Source organism: Felis catus, chromosome B4 (genome assembly GCF_018350175.1).
Source record: "Felis catus isolate Fca126 chromosome B4, F.catus_Fca126_mat1.0, whole genome shotgun sequence".
NCBI lineage: Eukaryota > Metazoa > Chordata > Mammalia > Carnivora > Felidae > Felis > Felis catus.
This window is the reverse complement of record NC_058374.1, coordinates 48,224,735-48,247,555: the sequence shown is the minus strand read 5'-3', so window position 1 is coordinate 48,247,555 and position 22,821 is coordinate 48,224,735. Positions and strand designations below refer to the sequence as shown.

The 22,821-nt window shown below is 33.7% G+C and overlaps 1 protein-coding gene and 1 non-coding gene across 5 annotated transcripts in view; one reads left to right on the top strand and one right to left on the bottom strand.

Moving 5' to 3' along the window:
* ATF7IP (activating transcription factor 7 interacting protein) overlaps positions 1-22,821 on the bottom strand; it is a 124,686-nt gene that overhangs the window by 90,027 nt on the left and 11,838 nt on the right. The window contains exon 1 of one of the 4 annotated variants that reach the window (XM_019834557.3): positions 17,406-19,173. The exons of 1 other annotated variant lie outside the window; for it this stretch is intronic. In XM_019834557.3, the coding sequence (XP_019690116.1) occupies positions 17,406-17,422 (17 nt within the window). In that variant the 5' untranslated portion in view covers positions 17,423-19,173. Of the gene's footprint in view, positions 1-8,815; positions 10,941-17,405; positions 19,174-22,821 lie in introns of those variants that run through there. 2 more of the 4 variants (XM_019834556.3, XM_019834558.3) reach the window with 2 other exon arrangements.
* LOC111561577 lies at positions 2,385-2,502 on the top strand. Its single transcript, XR_002744219.1, has one exon. It is a non-coding gene; the product is annotated as a small nucleolar RNA SNORA40 (small nucleolar RNA).

Below are 22,821 nucleotides of genomic sequence, written 5' to 3'. Positions count from 1 at the left end.
GTAGATTCTAATATAAATGTGGAACAGATATACAGGCAGTAATATAATGCATGGATATCTTTCTACATGAATGCCCATGAAAACTAAAAGTTCTCTACTTTCCATTAACTGTCATCTCTCCAAAACAGACTGTTTATTCTTAATAATCAAAAACATGATTTCAAATGTGTCATTATAAACAAGACCTCTACAGAGCCCTTATTAAGTCTTCCTGATAGGGTTAGTACTCCTAATTTTTATAAACCAGATTTCTAAAAACTGACTCTGCATAAAGAATCACTCAAATTTCAGCTGGGAAACAGAAAGAGTATGCCTTTCTTTACAATTTCAATTGCAATTGCACTTCTGCTCATAACCCTATTTATAATTCAGTTACATCCACAAGACTTCACAAGTAGTTGCTAAGCAACAGGAACATACTGAGTTCAGAGCTATTGAAATCTGGCCCTCTGCCATATGAAAATATTTATCAGAGCCTAGAGCCTCCAGAATTTACAAAATGAAGAAGAAAAGGAAAGAAAAAGAAAGAAAAATTCCAAAGAAATACAATAATAAATAGAGTAAATCACAAAGCTCTTTTAAAAGATTCACAAACTCAGATCAGGGACTTCATTTTGGCATTTCCAAATATTTACTATAATTCTCTCCTCAATTTTTTTTTAATCTTTCTCATGTTGAAACAAAGACTCTGAAGTTATTCTACTAGAGAACAGAAGAAATATGATTAGCCATGTCACTCTTGATGGTGTAACAAATGACCTAATGAATAAATATATTGTGTAAAGAACATTCCTTGGAGAAACTAGAAGAACAGTCTACGGGACATGACTGAGACTTTCTATGTTGGGTCTTTAAGGCCAGGAGATAAGAAACTATACAATTTCATCAAATTCTTTTATCCTCATATGCCTGGTTAACTGCTAAGAGATAATTTTTATTGCCCCAAACTTCACGGTTTTCCAATTTTAAGCACCTCTAATAATTAAAAAATTAAGCATATTTAAAAATTTATTCACAACCCAAAATGGCTACAAAAATTAACTATCATTTTTCAACAGATAATGAAATGTCACTTAATATGTTTCAACACCCATTCACTGATAAAAATAAAAATTAAGGACATAAAGACTGCTCCTTACATTCATAAAGGCTACTTGAAACTTTATATTTAGCGGTAAAACACCACAGGTATTTCCATTCAAGGCAAAAACAAAGTGTGATAACACACTTAATACTGTTCTAGAAATCACACCAAAGTTAGTAAGAACACACAGAAGATACAATGAAGAAAACATTTATTTCAGAATCACAAGAAAAAGGTATCCAGAAACAATGACATATGTGAAAAAATTCACAGAGGTAGAAAATACATGAACTATTAGAGCTACATTGGATATAAGACTTGTAGAAAAATATCCATTATTCCTGGATAAAACTTACTAGAAGTAATTCTAGCTAAAATGCATCTAGTTACTTTTATAGCACAACAACCTTGTGAAATTAATCTGCAAAAAAAAAAGGCAAAACAGGAGAAAAACTGAAAGTCAAAAGAAAAAATGATGCTTGCCTTCTCAGATGTGAGAGCATATGACAAAGCAGTAATTATTATCGTAAGTATTAAAAGGTGAGTGCAATAAATTATCTAGAAGACAGACACAAGCAATAAAATATCTGATAGAGACAACATCAGAAATTAACAGGGAAATGAATAGACTTTGAAATAAATGGTTGAAAATGGATCAAAATAGCAGTTGAGTAAGTGATGAACCACTGAATTCTACTCCTGAAACCAATATTGCACTGTATGTCAGCTAACTAGAATGTAAATTTTTAAATTTTGAAGAAAAAAAAATAGCAGTTGAGCATATCAGTACAATAGCAAACAAACTAGATACAAAAATCACAAAAATTTTCAAAGGCACAGAAAGCACTACAAGTAACCACAAATTCTGAGAAATACTTGAAAACTAAAAAGCACAAAGATATGGAATTAGTATCCAGAATAAAAAAGAACACCTATTACTGAATAAAAAGGACAATTCAAAATAAAAATTAAAAATCATAAACAGGCAATACATAAAAAACCAAACATAAGAAAAAAGTTAAACTTAATAATCACAGAAACACTAAACAAAAGAAAACACATTTTTACACATCTGACTGGCAACTATATTTAGCAATAATATACAGCAGTGAGTAGTCTCAATACACAGCTGGTAGAGGACATCATTGTCATAACCATTTTCAAAGGCAAATAGGCAAGAACTGTGCATCATTTTGACACACCAGAGATATTTTGAGAAACCTATCTTAAGATAAACTAAAATATTTTAAAAAGGAATGTTATCATGATACCTACTAGTGAACCAAAATAGCAAAAATACAAATTGTTTTTGTTTAGTTTGTGGACAAAGACTTAGACTTAGACAAAAATAAATTCTCTCTTGCAATCCAGAACTCATTGTTCAAGTATGAGTTTTGATACAGGTAAGAAGGAACATGATACCTAAAAAAGATAAAAGTAATGAGGGTATTGATAAACATGAAGGTTTGTTCCAGGACTACAGAATTACTAAAACCATATGATAGAAGGGAAATCTCAGCCATACTGAATTAGTATTCTAATATTAATGTTGACTTGAAACAAAGATGCCTTCTTTTTTTAGGTGTTTTCATTTGAGAATACAATGTGTGAGTTTAAAAGTATTGGTGTATCCTAATAATCTGTACAATTCTAGGGTGTGATAGTTCAGGGGTGAACATGATTTGAACTTATTCATGTTTAGAGGGTGTCTGAAATGGCAGAACCAGACAGATCCATCTACTCTGACCCTAAATGAGGCCCTAAAGTAAAATTGCTTAAAGAAGCTGGATCCCAAAAATTACAAGTGGGGAATTTTTGAAGTATGTCCATATTCAGGGAGAGATCGAAGAAGCCCAACCAAAAGAATTGTAGACAGGGGCGCCTGGGTGGCTCAGTCGGTTGGGCATCCGACTTCGGCTCAGGTCATGATCTCGCAGTCCGTGAGTTCGAGCCCCGCGTCGGGCTCCGTGCTGACAGCTCAGAGCCCGGAGCCTGTTTCGGATTCTGTGTCTCTCTCTCTCTCTGACCCTCCCCCGTTCATGCTGTCTCTCCCTGTCTCAAAAATAAATAAACGTTAAAAAAAAAATTAAAATTAAAAAAAAAAAAAGACTTGTAGACAAAATGCCAACAACGACTGTTCATAGAACAAAAAGTTCTTTTTAAAAAGACAATTTGAAGATGATAATTCAGACACTGGAGGAATTTAGGTGCCTGACAGTGGAAGGAATCACAAGTGAAATTCCTTAAGTAAAGGAATTTACAGAATTTAAATTAAAAAAAAAAAAAAAAAAACGAACACACAAACGGGCGCATGGGTGGCTCAGTCGGTTAAGCATCTGACTTCAGCTCAGGTCATGATCTCACAGTCCGTGAGTTCGAGCCCCGCGTCGGGCTCTGTGCTGACAGCTCAGAGCCTGGAGCCTGCTTCAGATTCTGTGTCTCCCTCTCTCTGACCCTCCTCCGTTCATGCTCTGTCTTTCTCGGTCTCAAAAATAAATAAACGTTAAAAAAGTTTTTTTTTAAATACAAACAAATGTAACACCCATCACTAAGAAAATAGGTTTAAAAAAAATTCTGTGGAGGATCCACACTAAGAACACGAAAAAGGTTAAGAAGAATGTGGTAGATTTCTTTCATGGGCATGAATATAAAGTGTACCACAAAGCAGCTGCAGAATTCTTAGTACTTTCGTGCTGCAAAAGCTGGAGCCAGACATACCTTTTTGAATACTGGTACTATCGTTTCCTAGCTAAGTTACCTGTTCAAGATAATATATCCCCTCTTTTCCTTAGTATCCTCAACTATGAAACTGAAATGGTTAATGATGCTTCTCCTCCTAAAAATGTTACAGGGGTTAAATGGGATAATAAAATAGAAAGTACTTAGGTATGTAAGTAGTCAATATTTTCCAGGTTTTATATGTCATTGTGTTAAAACACAAAAAAACATATTTCTAAATATTTATATAGGAATGCAAGCGATATTTTAAAGTCTGGAAGAATAAATGCCAAACTAGTTTATAGCAGTTCACACGGAGAAAGACAAGAGAACAGAAATACAGAGTTTCACGTAGATGTGCCAGTTCCAATTTTCACAATGAAAACACATTCATGCAATCTGTATGTTAGCGGTTAAACTAGCTCCACTTTTCCCCATCTCTTCCACGCTAATGATAAGCCAGGGCAGCAGTGGCATTTAAAAATCTGATTAGTTGACCCACCCAGACATTAAACCCCAGAAGAGACAGAGAAGGGAGGCTAATATCCAAAAGATAAATTCCCAGCATTTCCCATGAGCAGCAAGTACAAGTATCACTTCCCAACCCCTCACAATCACTTGATTCGGCACTGATGCAAAGTAAAACAGTAAATCTCAGATACAAAAATGAATATAATCACAAATACGTGCCAAACCCCACAAGCAAAAACTAGTTAATTGCCCGAATGAACAGAAAACATTCCAAAATAGTACATTAAATATCCCGAAAGTGTACTGTACCCAAGTTGATATAAAAGGAAATTAATTTTCAATATTAGAAATTCAAATCATGAGCTTCATGGACACAGCTGAAGTGAGACACAGTGAATCAAAACCAAATGCTCTCTCAAAATACTATACAAAGGAAAACAGAAAAGCTAAGAGAGATGGAGAACACACCCAGAAGCAACAACTTTCACTGAAGATGAGTTTTAGGAAAATAAGAACTGAGAAGAAAAGAAAATAAGAAAAACCAATTCAGAGTTAAATTTAAAAATATATATATACTTTTTCCCTAGAACAGGGCTACTAATTACAAAAACAGACTAAATTAAAACAAGCAAAAAAAACTAACACCTAGACATACTGGGTTAAGATTTCAGAAAACCAATGAAGAAATACTAATAACTTAGAGTAAAAAAATCGTTTAACCACAAAGGAAAAAGAATTAAACTGACATCAGACTTGTCATCAACAATACTGAATGCTAAAATAAACAAGAGAATATCCTCAAAGTTCAGGGGAAAAGTTATTTTTAGCCTCGAATTCTACTGCCAGAAAAACTAGCAATCAACAGGATAGAGAAATAAAGATGTTATTTCTGAGCAAAGACTGAAGAAACAGACCCTTGCTAAAATAATTACACAAAGATATAGTACAGATACAAGACAGCAAAAGACCCTAAGAAATTGGAGGAATGCTCCAAAAGAAAATATCAATGCTCCAAAAAACAAGTAAAACTCATGGGCTGGCTGAAATTGAAGATCCATCACCTTCAAAATAAATATTCTGGAATTAAAATCTCAGATAACCATAAGATGGGAGTTAACAGATATATGGGTTGTGAAATGTAGGGCAAAAATAAAATTGTCAGCCTAAAAAAAAGTATCAGGTTTCAAACTGGGTAAAGTGACAAAAATATCAGATATGCATTATAAAACAAGAGACACACCCCATAACAAAATAGCACAGAAAGGTTACAAATTTAAAGGACAGAAAAACAATACACTATTTAACATGAAAAAAGGAATTCAAGTAGAAAATCATGTAATTGGACAAAAAAAATATATTTCCTATAGATAAAAGGTACAATCTACTAAATTGTATCACTTCAAATCATATAAAGCAAAAACAGGGTTAAAAAAAAGTCAGGAAGAAATTAATACATCCACAATCAGGGCTAAACACACCAATCTACAGATGAAGAAAATGAAAGCAGTATAAACAATGCATTTCTTAATCAACATGCTAAAAAAATAGAAAGATAGAACTGTATGTCCATCAAACCTAGAACATGCATTTTCCATGAACATATCTGACACACAATATTGATCACATATGCAGTAACAAGGAAATATTAATAAATTCAAAGACAAAAAAAAAATCACACAAGGCCACATTCTCTGGCCATAAGATAACAAAGTTAGATGAGCAACAATGAAATGAGTGGAAAAGGATCTCCTTATAAATTTAAAAGAGTAAAAACTCTTTTGGATTAAGGAGGAAATCATTAAGGAAATGACAGCCTTAAATGCACATATTAATAAAAAAAAAACCACAAACTCAAAAATGTTAGTAAAGGAGGAAAGGTATTACAATAAAAACAGAAAATTATGAGAGAAAACTCAATAAAACAGCAACCATCCATAAAACCAACAGCCAGTTCTTTGAAAAAAACTATTAAAAAGTGGAAAATATATCAAGGAATATCAAAATAAAATATAATAAACAATATAAGAAATTATAAGAAAACATGTAACTACAAATATAAAGCATTACAATACATTGAAACAATGGTTCAAATATCCAGGTATATAAAAGGTTATCAAAGGTATGTGTGAAAAATACTGAGGGATTTGAACTTATGCAACTTATCAATAAATTTCATCAGTGCTAGGTGGCTGCCAGAAATGTCAAAACAAAGTTAAACTGCAGACCCAAAGCACACTAAGGGAAGAGAGACATTTTTTACTATTACATTTATTTCTGAGTGTCCCAGATAAAGAGGGACTCAAAAAACAGTAGGACAAAACAGGATGATCAGGCCAAAGAATGACCTAGAACAACGTGTTGTACGAGGAGTAGTTGGGAAAATAGAGGATATTTAGCCTAGAAAACACAGGTGAATTCTAATGGCTTTCTTTAAATAGCGTTGGATCTATCATGTAAAAGAAATACAGAGAGAAACGGGCAGGTAGGCAGGCAGACAGACAGACAGACAGACAGACGGACAAATAGACGGGCACAGAAACAAAAAAATGAAAGGCCAATACCACCTCAAAATCAACAAATGTTGATTTGTTCAGATGCCCCCCCCCCAAAAAAAGGAATTGCCTTATGAAATTAGAGACTCTCCCTTCTGTCATTAGAAATGTTGAAGCAGAAACTAGATAATTACTTGTCAGAAATAATAAACAGAAGATTCCTGTGAGAAGTGTGATGTTACTTGATCACTTAGGTCTATTCCACTTCCAAGATTTTAGTATTCTACATTGTTTGCTAATAAATTTTGTTACCTAAGAGGAACACAAAAACTAAAAACTCAAAGTTTATCCCAGACTTTTGAATCATTCACACTCAACTCCAAGAGTCTCAAAGATTACACATCTTTATCCTCAAGACATTTATTACTGTCTTACATGCTTCTCTTTAGGGTTATTTGTCTATATAGAAAATACTCTTCCATGTACTTTGCTATGACCCCCAACTGAATATTTATTGAACTGCATTCAATAAATTCCTCTGTTTTGGCCTAATTCCCTTGCCTCTTTACCTATAAATAAAACCCCCTCAGTCGGCCTTGACTATTCTCCTAATCTAACATTTTCCCAATTAATTGCTCTAGAGAAGTGTCAAAACTTCCCAAATGTTTCAGAGATGTGTGTTCTCCACAAGAGAAGCAAGCCCTTCTCCCAATCCAATAACCTGCAGCACATAAAGCAAAATTGGTACCTTTCTACTATAACCATTTCTCTAATCCTAGTGAAGCTGTTTACTGAGATGAAACACATACCCACAAACAAAACCTAAGCAACACTGTCAAAAGACAAAAAGAAACAGGTTGTCCCCCTGAGGCATGAGTGTGTGGCTTTCATCCACACTCTAGCTGGCCTCTAGCTTTTAAGTACCCGACTATGTAGTAATAAATGACCAATGGCCTTTCAGAGAGTCTAGAGAGCTCGAAGCCCCATCTAAAACTAACACTTCTAGGTTGCAGAAAGATCCTGCTGTTCAACTTCTAGAGAGGAAGGCAAAGAGCAAACAACTGCCTAATACCATCCCTTTCCTCCCTTACTTCTCTAAACTAGCCTCATTATCACCCATTGCTGTGTCACCTACTCACCCTCATTGCCCCAAATATATCAATCAGTAACACATTTTATCATTGGCCATACTGATATTAGCAGACACACATACTTGCATTTCTTTATAAACATAAATCTTTATGCCTTTATAGTATGGTTATATATTCTTTATGTTGTATAGTTCCTTATTTTTATTTAAATTAGATTACGGTTTTCTATATGCAATTTTTCAAGTATACAAAAAATAATATAATAAATGATAATAATTGCTTCTTGCAACCCTTCATCTAACTTAAAACATATTAAAATAAAACTTCTAATACATTCATTTTAGTTTCAGGCTTAAATTCACTTTGTTAAAATGGTGATAAATTTAAGTATGTGGAAATGGAAAGGATAAAGGTAGAACTAGAAAACTTGACCATGTTATGTTCATAAATACACACTGTCTAATGTATGTCAATGAACCATTTGTGAAAACAGAAGCAGTCAGATTTTGATGATGAATTCAAAGTGGTACATTTACACTAAAACTTTATAGTTAGTAAGGTCATAAAATGTCATTTCTCTGTGTATACCAGTTGGTGTCACTACAACTGAAAACACAGTAACAAGACTATAATGAAAAGAGGTCTAAAACTGATTTCTATGTAATATGAACATATTGTATGCATGAGTAATGTTCATATATGAAGCCCGTTAGTTCATTTCAATACAAACCTGAGGAAAATTATAAAAAGTGAAAATCATTTTTTAAAAGACCAAATCCAAATATGGTATTCTAAATCTCCTGAGAAATTTACATTAAACAATCTACTAACCTTGGTATGATTAAAATTAAAACCAAACAGAAAAACTTCCCAAAGGTGAGAGAGAGATAGACATAAGGCCTGAGGGGTCAAGGGTGGGAAGTGGGGGTGGTCACAAAGAAAGGACCTTAATCTCTTACCTGTGGGTAGCTTGATACTGTGAAAAGGGCTTCCTCTTCTGTGAACCACTGCTACTTAGTTCATTTGTATAAACATTAAAAGCTAATGCAGACTTCTAGAACAGCCTTCTTGAGCCTAAATTCTTTGCCTGGTTCATATTCATAAAAAATAAAAAAAATAAAAACAGGCATACAGTAGATTGGCTACATATTAAAATTCCTTTCAAACAGTGGTTCACATCTGTTGTATAGTTTGTGCAGCAAACATCCCATTAACCACAAAAGCCAAAAAACGTCAGACAGTATGCCAGTGAAGCTCACAGAACACACAAAGTACATCTTCCAAAGGACTGTTGCAAGTGAAGATGCCTAGAATCAGAATTCTTTTGTACTGCTTTCTATTCTGCCAACTATTAGGACTGCAGCAACTGTGTGCAGTTAAGTACCTCCCACATATTACCCAATAGTATCAATAGGCATAAAGCTATAAAAGCAGAACTATAAGCTTTAAAGGCTTATAGCTTCTCGTTATTCCACATATTGTCAGTTGTGGAGGTCTCAGTACTCTTATTCTAAAGCATCAACTCTGTTCTTTCAGTCCAAAAGGCTGAATTCTTATACATTCCAAACAGAAAATCCATGACACATATTATTTGCTGCCCTAGCACAGCCAGACTGCAGTTACAGCTAGCTGGCACCAGTAAGAACAATTTACATAAAGCAGTCCTCATTTCATGACCAAACTAAAGGAGAATACTGCTGAGTAAACCCTCCCCCATTCGTTCCCCAACAAGCACTGACTGGTTCTAGAATATATCTAGTTATGTATTTATCAATATGATTCAAATCCAGGTAATAAGAGAAAATCAACTTACAATTCTTATGTAACTGAAATTCTACTTCCACCATGCCAAAAATATTTCTAACACCCAGAGATATCCAAAAGCCTTAGTTTTTCTGTGGTATAGATCAATATGATTACATAAATCAAAGAATTGCTATTTTTAACAATCATTAAAAATACAAATTATAATTCACATTAGCTAAAAGCTGTCCTCATCCTACTCCACGGCCAACTTTCAAATTTTAACTAATAGCTTAAATAGTAAATGATCATTAAATACATTTGTTCTTAGAACCACACCGCTTTACATTTCACCAAATAATAAGACTTAATGCATCTTCAAGTACCACTGTTACACATATTTACCACTAGTTAATATTACTAAAGTTTTTTTATAAACTCAGACATGGTAAATTACAAATATCTACACAAGAACATATTTTTTCAGTGGCACATTCTTGTTTAACCTAAATCATTCTTGTGCTGGTTTTAATGGCCAGATATGACTGAGCAAGAGTTGAGTCACTGTCTACGAAGTCCTTTGTTTAAATTTTTTTCAATAATTACTTTATGATCTACTAATAAATAATTCGATATCTTCACTTCTATCTTCTTCTTTCTTTCTTCTATCTTTCCACTTATTTTAGTGGGTATAAATATATTAAATTTCATTTTCAAATAAGTCTGGAAACTAGGTTAGTGCATATCTAAAATGATAATAAAATGAAAAGAAGTACTTAATATGCTAACTAGGGGTTATCCAAAATATGTTTATTTTTTAATCTTATTTTCAGCTGTTTTAAAACACTGTTCTTAAACTATCTCTATTACACAATAAAGACAATGGGGCTCTAAATTAGGGGAAAGATAAAGTTATCATACATCAACAGGAATTAGTAGACTTCTAATCCTAAATATCTAGGTTTTCTTTGATAAGCAATAATAGAGTTTCTCAAATATTCTCTTTTCAGAATCTGTGCTCCACCAGCAGCAGGAGGAGAAACAGGGGCAAATAAATATAAATAATATGGTATGATTCCACATAATATACACTGTGTAAGGAACATTTGGCCACTGATCATAAAATCTCAGAATTGGAAACCATCCAAGTATTGTATTCCTTCCAGTTTTAATTTTGTTAGATATGTCGTCCTTCTCTCTTCCTACTTTATGCATCAAACTCTTTAAATAAAAGTACTTGAGAATCAAAGAACCAAAAATCATTTAGACCAACATAAAATATAACGTAATTAACAACTATTTTTTTAAAGCTGATTAAGTTAAACAATCACCTAACAGTGAATTAATCATAAGAAGTTAAATTCTCTACAACCTGCTTAGTAAAGAACCAATAATGTTAGTTATTATTCTAGCTCAGTGCTTTGCAAATTAATAATGATAAATAACTAATGTTTTATTTCCAATCCATCAAAGATCAATACTTTTGTAAATACAATGAAAACAAATTACTTGAAAAGTGAAATAAAGAGGAGGTATATAAAATATATGCCTCAATTATTTTTATTATTTGACACAAGTGACATAACATTACTTTATCAGATTGATATAAAAATTTCTAGACACTCATAACTTCAGCTCTAATCTCATGGAAGACCAGAACAAACAAAAACTAATCTGAACTGACCTTGAACTGGTTCACAGAGCACATTTTGGCAGTGTTCACCTAGCTATTCACTACCTATTCTATCTTACCCCCAGGATTCTCAACCCCTTGGTACTTTCACCTACTCATATTTAGTGTCTATCTTCCCATTTCTCCTGCCCCAATGTAAATTCCTTGAGGCCAGGGATCTTGTATGCCAGACATCAAAACAGTGCCTGGCAAATAACAGGTACATAATAAATACTTGTGAAATTTGTTGAATCAACTGATCAATTCACAATCCATTTTTGTTTTCACTCTATCATGCTTCCTTAGCACAAATAAGAATTCTTACTGTGTAATCTATGAGCTCTTTAAAGTCCTCTCTTTGAAATTTAAACACCTTACTTTCTGGCATTTTTACTGTAAATCAGCCAGACCCCTAACAACCCCTTACCCTAAAGATCATTTTCTAAAGTATCCAAGTAGTCCAGATTTCTCTCCAATTACATAATGTTTGAAAAACTAAAACAAAAACAAATGTGCCAGAGGGAACCTTGTGAAGAAAAAGTAACCAATATTTACTAATAATTTGTGTCCCACACTGCACTATGTACTTTATATATACTATGTTCATTTAAATCCCAATATCAACTCTGTACGGTAGAGACTTTATTCCCATTTTAAAGATAAGAAAACTAAAGTCTGAAAATAAGCAACTAGCTTCATCCCATAAAAAATAATGCATAAGACTTATTGAGCACTTATGGTAGACATTATACTTTGAGCATTATATATATATTTCTCATATAAACTTCTAACTAGTCAGTGAAAGAAAATGAGTTCACTTTCACTCTGATCGCAAAGTCTGTGTTCTTCCCTGACTCCTTATCTAATCCAAATCCAACTATCTCTCTCATTTCATGGTTGCAGAATGGTATAAGAGCATAAGTAATTTATCCAAAACTATACAATTAATGGCAGTACCAGACAAAAATAATCATTTCTTGACTTCCATACTAATAGCTTCCACTATGCATGCCATGATACTTCTTTGTCAGCAAAGGAAAACAACAGGTCACATGACTCCTGAGTAAGTAGCACCTGGTTTACTACAAGGAGGGTAGAAGTCCTTTGGCAGATGCAGAAGCCACTCCTCAAACATGGTATTAAAGTCCCTCCTTTCATTAAACTCAAAGGATTCACTGAATCAGTAACATGTTTTCATCATTTCCATATGCACACATTAATGACTAAGAACAGACGGTTACAAATTACTAATAGAGAACTCTGTGGAAGTTCTAACCTGAGAGATTAAAAAAAAAAAAAAATCCCTTATTTGAACAGACTTTAAGCTTTCTCCCAAATCACTATCTCTTTTTGAAGTGTGAAGAGTTAGGAAAGCAGGAGAATAAATGTTTCCTGTGCAAGTTAAATGCTTTTGTAATTTCCACTAAAGTTTCCTCTCTAACTTAAAGCCATTTTCCAGAAAAGAGTAACATTTCCCTAGAGTTAGCAATGTCATGATATTACATGAATGTTAATAAGTTGGCTTTCACTCTGGAAAATGTGAAATTCAAAAACACATCAAATCATGATCATAAACAACCATGTTTTCTGGATCATTAATATAGTCTTAAAATAGTTGAGACAGTGAATGTTATATAAACAGAAGCAAACTTTTAACAAAAATAAGTCTACGATGGCCCTAAAATTAGTCTAGTGCAGTTAAGAAAGCTTTCTACTAGCAACTTTCTCATTTTAAGTGCTAAGATTTTTCAACTCAACAATTTAAACAAAAATCTTTTATAAAATGTATTTTATTTACCTGGTCAGTAAACTGTATATCTTGAATATATATTTAACTTTTTCTTTTTTAATATCATTAAAAACATCAAAATGATAAATTTAAAGAAAAGAGGACTTATTATCACACTAAAAGATCTCAAGGTACTCCTGTTTCTAATCAGTATTTCTTTAATCTCTTCACTTTCATTCTATTGTCACTTTTTGCTAATGTCCCTGGATCTCTTCAATCAGCCAGCACCACCGTACTCTAATACAGAAATCAGGACAAGGCTGAAGATTAGCAAACGTGCCACACCTTCTAAAGAGTAAACTGTCTTCACATATGTGGTCTCTCCTACCAAGTAATGCGGGCTAGATTTTACTTATGTTTACTTTCTTCTAGGTTAAAAGCTATATACTAAATATAAAAGGCTGTCAACAACCTGTCAAATAACTAGGATAGGGATTTAAAAGGAGTTTACAGGGGCCCAGCAGGTAATGTAATTAGTGAATAGGACACCAAATGTGAACTATATAGTCCCTATCTGAAGGGACAGTGGCTACTCCACTGTAGATTATTTTTCTAAAGCAGAAATACATTGTTAGCAGTGCCCATTTTTCAGAGAGGAGACATCCAGATTTTTGCGTAAAATCTGACAGCTTTAACGACTGGACAAGTAGGACAGCGGCTAAAGAATAAAGTCTGTCAGCTGCCAATTTGTGGCTACTGAAAGAAAACTCTACTGTTAAGATTCTCACGTATACTGAAACACAGAAAATTCTAGGCCCTGAATTCAAACCATCTCTTCAGAGAAATTATTTTCTCAGAGTATATTTGGATTCAGCCAGACTAGAATTGAAACATTTCTCCCACTTACTCCCCTAATTCTATAATGTCAACATTCTACATTGGCTTTACTTAATAAACATACCTGGCACTATCCACATACAGCAAAAGGTGGCTAATTTATGTAACAGAATAGGACCAGTAGTAGAAACATGAATACAACATATTACCAAGTGGATGTGGATGTACTAATATTAAAAACTTTTTTTTTTACATTTATTAATTTTGAGAGACAGAGAGAGACAAAGCATGAGCAGGGGAGGGGCAGAGAGAGGGGGAGACACAGAATCCGAAGCAGGCTCCAGGCTCTGAGCTGTCAGCACAGATCCAACGTGGGGCTCGAACCCATGAACCATGAGATCATGACCTGAGCCGAAGTTGGATGCCCTACCGACTGAGCCACCCAGGCGACCCTGGATGTACTAATATTAGTCAGCACTTCTTGCTTCTGAGTATGAGCTATATGAGAAATTTCCCATATGGTTTAAACATGCCACATTCCTTGATCCAATCACATTTAATAAAGTACAGGACATCTGAGAAGCAAATAAAGTAGAAAGCATTCAAATATTACTGGAAAATTAGCATGCTGGATACTTGTAAAGTATTTTATTGTACTCTTCAGAAACATTATATAAACTAATTCTTAGCCTATCCTTGCCAAGTAGATAAGAATTTTTTCCCATTTTACAGATGAGGAAACAACAGTCAGAAAATGGAATGAGTTGGGGCACCTGCGTGGCTCAGTCGTTTGAGCAACAGACTTCAGCTCAGGTCATGATCTCACGGTTTGTGAGTTCGAGTCCCGCATCGGGCTCTGTGCTGACAGCTCAGAGCCTAAAGCCTGCTTCTGATTCTGTGTCTCCCTCTCTCTCTTCCCCTCCCCCCCACTCATGTTCTGTCTCTCTCTGTCTCAGAAATAAACATTAAAAAAAAGAAAAAAAACTTTAAAAAAATGGAATGACTTGACCAATATAAGAAGAAAGTAGTAAAAACAACTCAAATTTAGGTTTGAACTCTTCATCCATGTTCTTTCCACTACATCAACATTTTCCTTAAAGGCTTATGCTAATGAAATGACTTAGGAAAAAGGATAAACAAATAGGGAACTAAGAAGTGACAAAATAATAACACAAAACCTTAATTACCCAGCTCCCAGATTTATTATGCCTTCAGTTATTCACCTAATAGCTAACCTGGAATTCAGCATAGACAATTTGAAAACTGTCACCAATCCCAAAAGTAATAATCCCATTGAGGTCTAGTTTATGCTTATAGTTGCAAAAATGCAACATAGCAGGGAAAGAATTAGGAATTTCCCAAGTAACCACAGTGTTCCTGTTTCCCCATGTACAAGTAATAATCAATGGAGTCATCTTGCAGAGAGTAGAGATAAACTGTATAATCCACAATAGAAGGCAAAAAGAGTGGACAAGTGAAATTTCCCCCAAGGTTCCACTCTGAAGATCAACATCAGTCGGTCAATAATTTCAGCCTCACAAGTTTTTCTCTAGCAATAAACAAGAACAAACTGAGTAACTGGCTTGGACTGTATGAAATATTTGATATACAGTGAGCTGTTCATTCTATGAGAGGCATAAAAATAATAATAATGATTAAGGGCATCACACATTCACTTCCTGTGTCATACTCACTCTAGGGCAAAACCTTACTGAAAAGCATGATGGATAAAATCTCTCTCACACACTGAATTTGTTCTTCCTCTCTTTGGGGGGCAAGCTCATATGACTGTACTTAGATAAAGTAATGTTCCAATTATAAGAATCCACCACATCACATAAAAGAGTCCTAACAACTTCACAAAATAATAAGCTAATGGAAGTGAAACAAATATGTTAAAGCTGTTAATGAAACGGAGTGATCCCAAATATACTTTAAGCCACTGTATAAATGGGCAATGATTAAGTTAGGAAAAGCAATTATTTTCTTTTAAAAAAAACACAACAGTAGAACAAATATAAACATAATTTTGTGGCAAGGCAGCAATTCCAAACTGTTAAACTGTGCAAATATAGATCTTATACTCTACCTTTATGAAATTAAGAAAAAAACATAAAAAACATATGTTCTAGTATACTGAATCCTACAGTCCCTAGCACCTGGAGTTCTATAAAGAAGCAACCTAGATCCTAACATTAATAGATTATAATTGTCATATATCATCTGGTTTCAAACTTTTGTTTTCATCATAACAGCCTAATTGCTCTCATTTTATTAAATAAACTTACAATAAATAAATGCTATAAATTTAAATTATAAAATAAATACAAAACAATAAAACACCATATGTATCTCTTTTAAATACAGGGGTCTTTCATAAGAATTTAATGTGCAAAAAGTTGCTGTTTTTGAAAAGTTGCTCTATCTAGAAAGTTCAAAACTTACTGTTCTATGTCATATTAGTCAGGGATATATTCATAATACTCTAAACAAAATTAGAGAAATGTATTATACCATCTATAAAAAAAATTTAGTAAGTACCACAATTTAAACATTAGAACTTAAAGTGTAACAGTTCTGCTGTCTGAAATATATGAATAAAAACTTCATACTCTCTGGATCTCTATGAACTTATCATATCTCAATAAACATTTCTACTTCAGAAGAATGTTAAGAAAGCTTTTTGTAAACTGTGAAACTGAATTTACAAAATCATTGAATTATATTATTTTTAACAATACCACAGGTTTAAACTAAGGCTAATGTGGACATCAGCAATTAATATCAATTAACTAAAACAACTGAGTATTTCTTTCAGCTCTGTTGTATTAGAACACATTAGCTAGAAAAAAAAAAAGGGGGTATCCAGAGCTAGATGTGAACTTGTTTCTAAACTCAAAATCTGAATCTGAATGACAATTTAAGCAAAAAGTAGTTAGCATAAAAAGTTATCACCATTAAAAATATGAAAGAATTGAATGACCCAGAGGAGGCAGCATAATGAGAAAAAATTGGAACGCACTATACAAAAAAAGTCTAACAGTGCTAAATTTTTTTTCTTTCTGTAACTATGACTTATATTCAGAGAATTAACATTCTTCTCAGAAAGCTACCAAACAAAAGCTCCAACACACACACACACACACACACACACACACACATACACACAGAGAAAAATCTCACTCTTCATGTAAAACAAGGCTTATTTATGGCTTCTTTCCAAAAAAAAAAAAAAATCTATTCAGAAAATATATTGTTTTTAATTTTTACAAAAAAATATCAAGCAAACTAAAATATCTAACACAAAAAGAATACTAAGTTAATTAGGGCCAAAAAAGCACTACTGTGGTGATCTAATGTTCTGGCAATGACAGAACATAAGATGGTGAGAAATTACAGGAATTTAACCTTTGACCTCACCATCCTATGTACTGTTTCCATAAAAGAGGCTTAAAGCAAACATTTCAACTTCTTAGCAAGCTCCAAGTTCACCTTGCTATATAAACTCAGTAAAATTCAAGTATTTTTTAATTAAAATGTTCAAAGATAAAGAGTAATTGGTTCTTACCTCTGGTCCTGATGCATGTGCCAAGTCTCCTCACTGGCATAGTTGCTGCCTAAGCAGCTACAAAGACTAGGTCAGCAGCCATTTTGAGACAGCTGCACTGTCTCAGTTGCACTAAAGTGTAATTAAGATGGCTGCAATGTGCACTCAAGAACTCACACAGTGAAAACTCAGCTATGTATCAAAGAAAGCCCCTCCCACTTTTTCAGCCTGCAGGAAACTGAACACAGACAACAGCTAATGCATATACTGCAACAAACAATGCAGCTGCTTAGGGCACAGAAAACAGAGAAGGCAGCAAGCCAGTTTTGTAACACAATGCCTGCGAATCCACCCCGACTTGCAATACAGACTTTGGGCACATCCAGATCCCAGACAGCTTGAAGTCCATGCCACATATTAGCAGTTACAGAGATAGAGCCAAATCACACACAGCAAACATCAGGGAATTCGCTTGAAAGAAAGCCTCCATTTCAGTCCAGAAAAAAAAAGTCTGCTCAAGGCCCTTTTTTTTTTTTTGTATTTTATAGTACTTTTATCACAAAAAGAGTGCCAATTTTTAAAATTTCTGGAAAATTAAGTTGTTTAAATCCTGATAGCCAATTTCCATTTATAGAAGGCTAATTATTCTTTTTCCCCACAGAATCTAAGCCCCAAAGTACTCAAATCTAGCAGAATGGTTAAAGCTTGCAGTCAAATTTTTGAATCTTGACAATAATTTTAAGTAATCGCTGGGAAGAGACTAGAGTCATTAGAGCTACAATGACAACAAAGCTTATTTTGAGTCATCAGCTATAAAGATAAAAACAATTTCTTCTCTTTTGTAGTCCAGATGGCCACAAAGACATTTCCAGGTGAGTGTTTGGTCCCAGGGCAAATTAAATTTCATGCCCTGCCACAGACCTCCCAACATTTTAATATGGGTGAAAAACAAATAAAAATAAAGAATGCAGACACCCCTGGAGGAAAAAAAGAAAATTGGGAGAACAAAAGGGTAAAATTCAGTCGGAAAGTGGATATATAAACAAGACAAATTTGAGCGAGATCCCAACAAATCTGTCTTGGCAGTAACCTACCCATCAAGAGAAGTGAAGGACAAGAGCACAGAAGGAACCTGTGTGCTTGATAGATAGCTCACATCATCTAGGAAATCCACCTTTTCCTTCTCTTTTCCTTGGTTAAGCTTCCTAAAATCTAGCTGCCCTATGTGATCTTGTGTCTATCCACCACTAGATGTAGGTATTTATTAAAATTCATTAAGGGTGCAGGGAGGTGGAAGGGATATATTCAAAAGGCGATTGGCCCCATTAGTTGATGATTGTTCAAGCTGAGTGATGGGCACATGGAGTTGATTATTTCATTTTATTTCTGTATATATTTAAATCTTCCCATAACAAAAGTTTAAAAATGAAACAAAACTATTCAGCTTTTTAAAAGATCCCTACTTATTCTCCATTAGTCAAATTGGACGATGTACGTAAAAACTGCTTCAAATAGTACATTGGGGGAAAAAGGTTACATTTAACCAAGCCAGATTAATTCTTCAAAGAAATAATAATAATAATATTCTCTGAGGATGACTCAAATCTAGTTGCTAAAATCAAGAGATTGGTAAACTGTGAAAGATTCAAACAGGATAGACATTACTGTGGCACTAAAATGTGACTAAGGTTAATGTCAAGACAAATAGCCAAAATTTTTAAAGCTGCTGAATGAGCAACTTCTGATATTCAGGAAGCAGATTCTTTTGGAAGTCTGTTCTACAAAAATTTAAATTATGTAACACACCCTCAAATGTACCCTGTCCCATCCCCTCCTCCCCAAGCCTCCCCTGTTTTGCCAAATACTTTTCCAATGTAAATCCTGACTACTTTTTTCTCAGTCTAAGCTTTTTGAAGCAAGCTAAGTTGCTGGCTATTACTATTAGCTATAACAACTCCTTTTCACCCAATTTAGACTTCAAAATAAAAGACATAATCTACATTCCCTCATTGTACCAATCCTCCTCCAGCCAATACAATCATTTAACTACCAATGTACTAGATTTTCTCTATTATCCCAAGCCACATTAAAAAAAAACAAAACAATAAATATACTGATTATCTACTTCACACATGAGACTGTAGAAAACAAAGGAGTAGAGAAGTACATTAATATAGATCAAATCTTCAGATGAGTTTTACATGCATCATTTCAATTAATTCTCACACTAATCCTATGAGGTTATGTTACTTCCAACTCATGACTGAAAACAACAGGCTCAAAGATTAAGTAACTTCACAAAAGTGCTAAGAGCTGAAATCCATCCTAGACTACACCCAGTCTGAGTCCATGGAGCTTCCATCACCCATTTCTTCCCACATTGGTTCTGTTTCTACACATCATGAAAATAGTTCAGAAAAGAAAAATACTTACACTGTTATTCAGATAACTGGTGCCACTGCCCATATGTTTCACTCTATCCTAAAGAAACTACCCTAGTTCACCCAATAAATCTTACTCATGATTACTAAATTATCTCATCAGTAACAATCTTTTACTTACTCTCTTTTCCCCTTACAATACCCATCCCCCAAGCCAGCTGTAATTTCTCTCTCAAGATCTTTTGTGCATACCATCATTACACTTATCACATTTCATTGCTTATATCTTTATACATGAGTTCCTAAAGGACAGAAATTACATCTTATGTCATTTCCCATTCATTTCCACAGTGTGAAACACAGTATTTGTTCAATAGACGGATATTGAGCTTAAGTTAATTCCCAGTGTTTTCATTTCTACTATAAAAATCTCAGAAAATTCTACATCTTTAAAACTTTCATTTTCAGGAGCTCAACTCTTACTTTCTAGGAAAAAGAAGTCAACTAATGAGTCAACAAGTTTTTAGCCTTGTCCTAAAACACCTCTGTACTTAAAAACCAACATAGAAAAAATACCTTTTGTAGAGCATTGTCCAGTTTTTAGTGTTTTTATAGGATCTACTATGTGCTCAGAATAGTTGAACTATGAAAAAAGCCTATAGAAAATTATGGAACATAGGTATATTATTTACTTTTACGTTTTCAAATTTTACTAAGAATACAGCTTGACTTTTATGTCATATAAGAAATTTGCTCTAAATAGGATAAGTCCTAATGAACCCAATTATTGTTTATTTGTAAAAGCAAACACATTTCAAAGCTACTTCAAATATTAGGTAAACATTTCCATGATTACTCAATGTTTTATCTCTTTCTAAATAAAAACTAGCACTTTTCACATAATTTTTTCATTTCAGTCTTAATAATCATGTAAAACAAGAGTACCATAATTTCAAATTTTTATGAGCAGAGAATGTGACCATTTGCTATGGGTTGCCCAAGCAACAAAGAGAACTGGAAGAGAATAACTGTAATTAACTACTATAACCTTTTATATAACATATACCATACTATTACAAGATTTTACATATGCAAAATATTGAAGATTCCATAGAACCTAAATAACAGGTTTCACTATATCAAGTAAAAAGTAAATACACTTTTATTTAACTAATATACTTCAGTTACATGTTATTACCAATCTTACATATGCTAAAAGAGAAAATAAACATGAGAATGGTATTAAGACAATGAAATGAAAACACCATAATTTCCCTCTCTCAAAGCCCACTAAAACTACAATGAAGGTAGTTTTTGAAAGCATAAATCCTTAGGAACAAGGAGAAAAGTAAAAAAGAAAATAGCTAAAAATATTTGGGAAGATGAAAATAAGCAAAACCACTGGTAACTAACTCAGCAGTTCCCAAAACATCATAGTACATGCTTCACTGGGGACAAGAACCAATTTAAGTTACATGGCGGCAACTTCAAAAGACATAGCGACTAAAAGAACAAGGACGACTAAAAGAACAAGGACGACTGGGACGAAGGGAGCAAACAGTAAGTCTGGTATGACTAAAAAAGGGAATACTAGTGAAAGCTGTTTGCAAATCAATAAGATACCATCGATATCCTTACCACATTCCACTGAATACCTCCTCTCCAGAGTCCTAGCAAAACTATGAAGACAACATCCACAGTTAAAAATGAGAGTGGCATACCAAAAAGAGAGGGACTAAATGCTGGCTGCAGAGACACCTAGTCCTTTTCTTCCATTAATCTTCCAGAATGCTACCAATCAGACCCTTATTCTCCACATAAGAAAATGAAAACGGAGTGTACTTAAAAACCACAAAACACAAGACTGTAAGGTCTTGGGAGCTCTAAAACCACCCCACACAGAAAAGCCTAAAAAGTTTAAAAGCTGACAAATTTAGATATTCTAATCAACTTCTTAATTTTCCACAACAGTCAGGCAAGAAAAAAAGGACAACCGAGACAAGTCTCACATGGAAGACAAAGACCAAAAACAAACCAAAAAACAAACCTAAACAAAAAAACTCACAAAGACTATGCAAGAAAAAAAACTTCAAAAAAATTAATATCCTCAGATAAGAAAAGATAATACAATCATGTGTCAATAATAGAATACTAGGGGTTCCTGGCTGGCTCATACAGTAGAGCATAAGACTCTTGATCTTGGGGTTGTGAGTTCAAGATCCATGTTGGGCACAGAGTTTACTTAAAAAAAAAAATAGACTACAGGCTAAAACCAAAAAGTAGACATTAAGAAAATAACATAAAAAATGAAGAACTCAATAGAAGAACTGGATGACAAAGTTGAAGAAATCTAGCTGAACAAAAAGACATAGTTGTAAATACGACGGAAAAAAAAAAAATCTAAGAAAAGTCAAGTACCCCTCCAAAAATTCACATTGGAATGACAGAATGGAAAACAGCTATCACCAATGAAATCACTTAATAAAAAATTCCAAGACTGAAAAACAAGAGTTGCCAAACTGAAAGGGCCTGATGAATTCCAGCAAACAATGATAAACATATCCACATCAAAGAATTGCAGTGAAATTTCAAAACACTGAAGACTAATAACAAATTCTACAAGCGGCCAGTGAAGGGAAAATCACAAATAAGAATGGCTTCAGATTTCTCAGCAGTAACAGAAGCAAGAAGACAATGGAACAGTGCATTTAAACTTCTGAAGAAAAATATTTTCCAACCCAGGTTTCTATACCTAGCCAAACTATCAATCAAGTATCTAATATATAGCGATAATTTTCAGATACATACAGTTTCACAAAATATACTTCCCATTTACTCTTTCTCAAAAAGCTACTAGAGAATACGGTCTTCTTCCTCTAATGAATAAACCAATAAAAAGACATGACACATGGAAAACAAGGGTGCTACACAGACAAGGGGTAAAGGAAATCCAAACATTGTGAATAAAATTCTAATAACAGCAGTGTATACCATATGAAGAGAGCAACTAGACCAACTGTAGCAATGAGACTCAAGAAACAAAAATGAGTCAACAT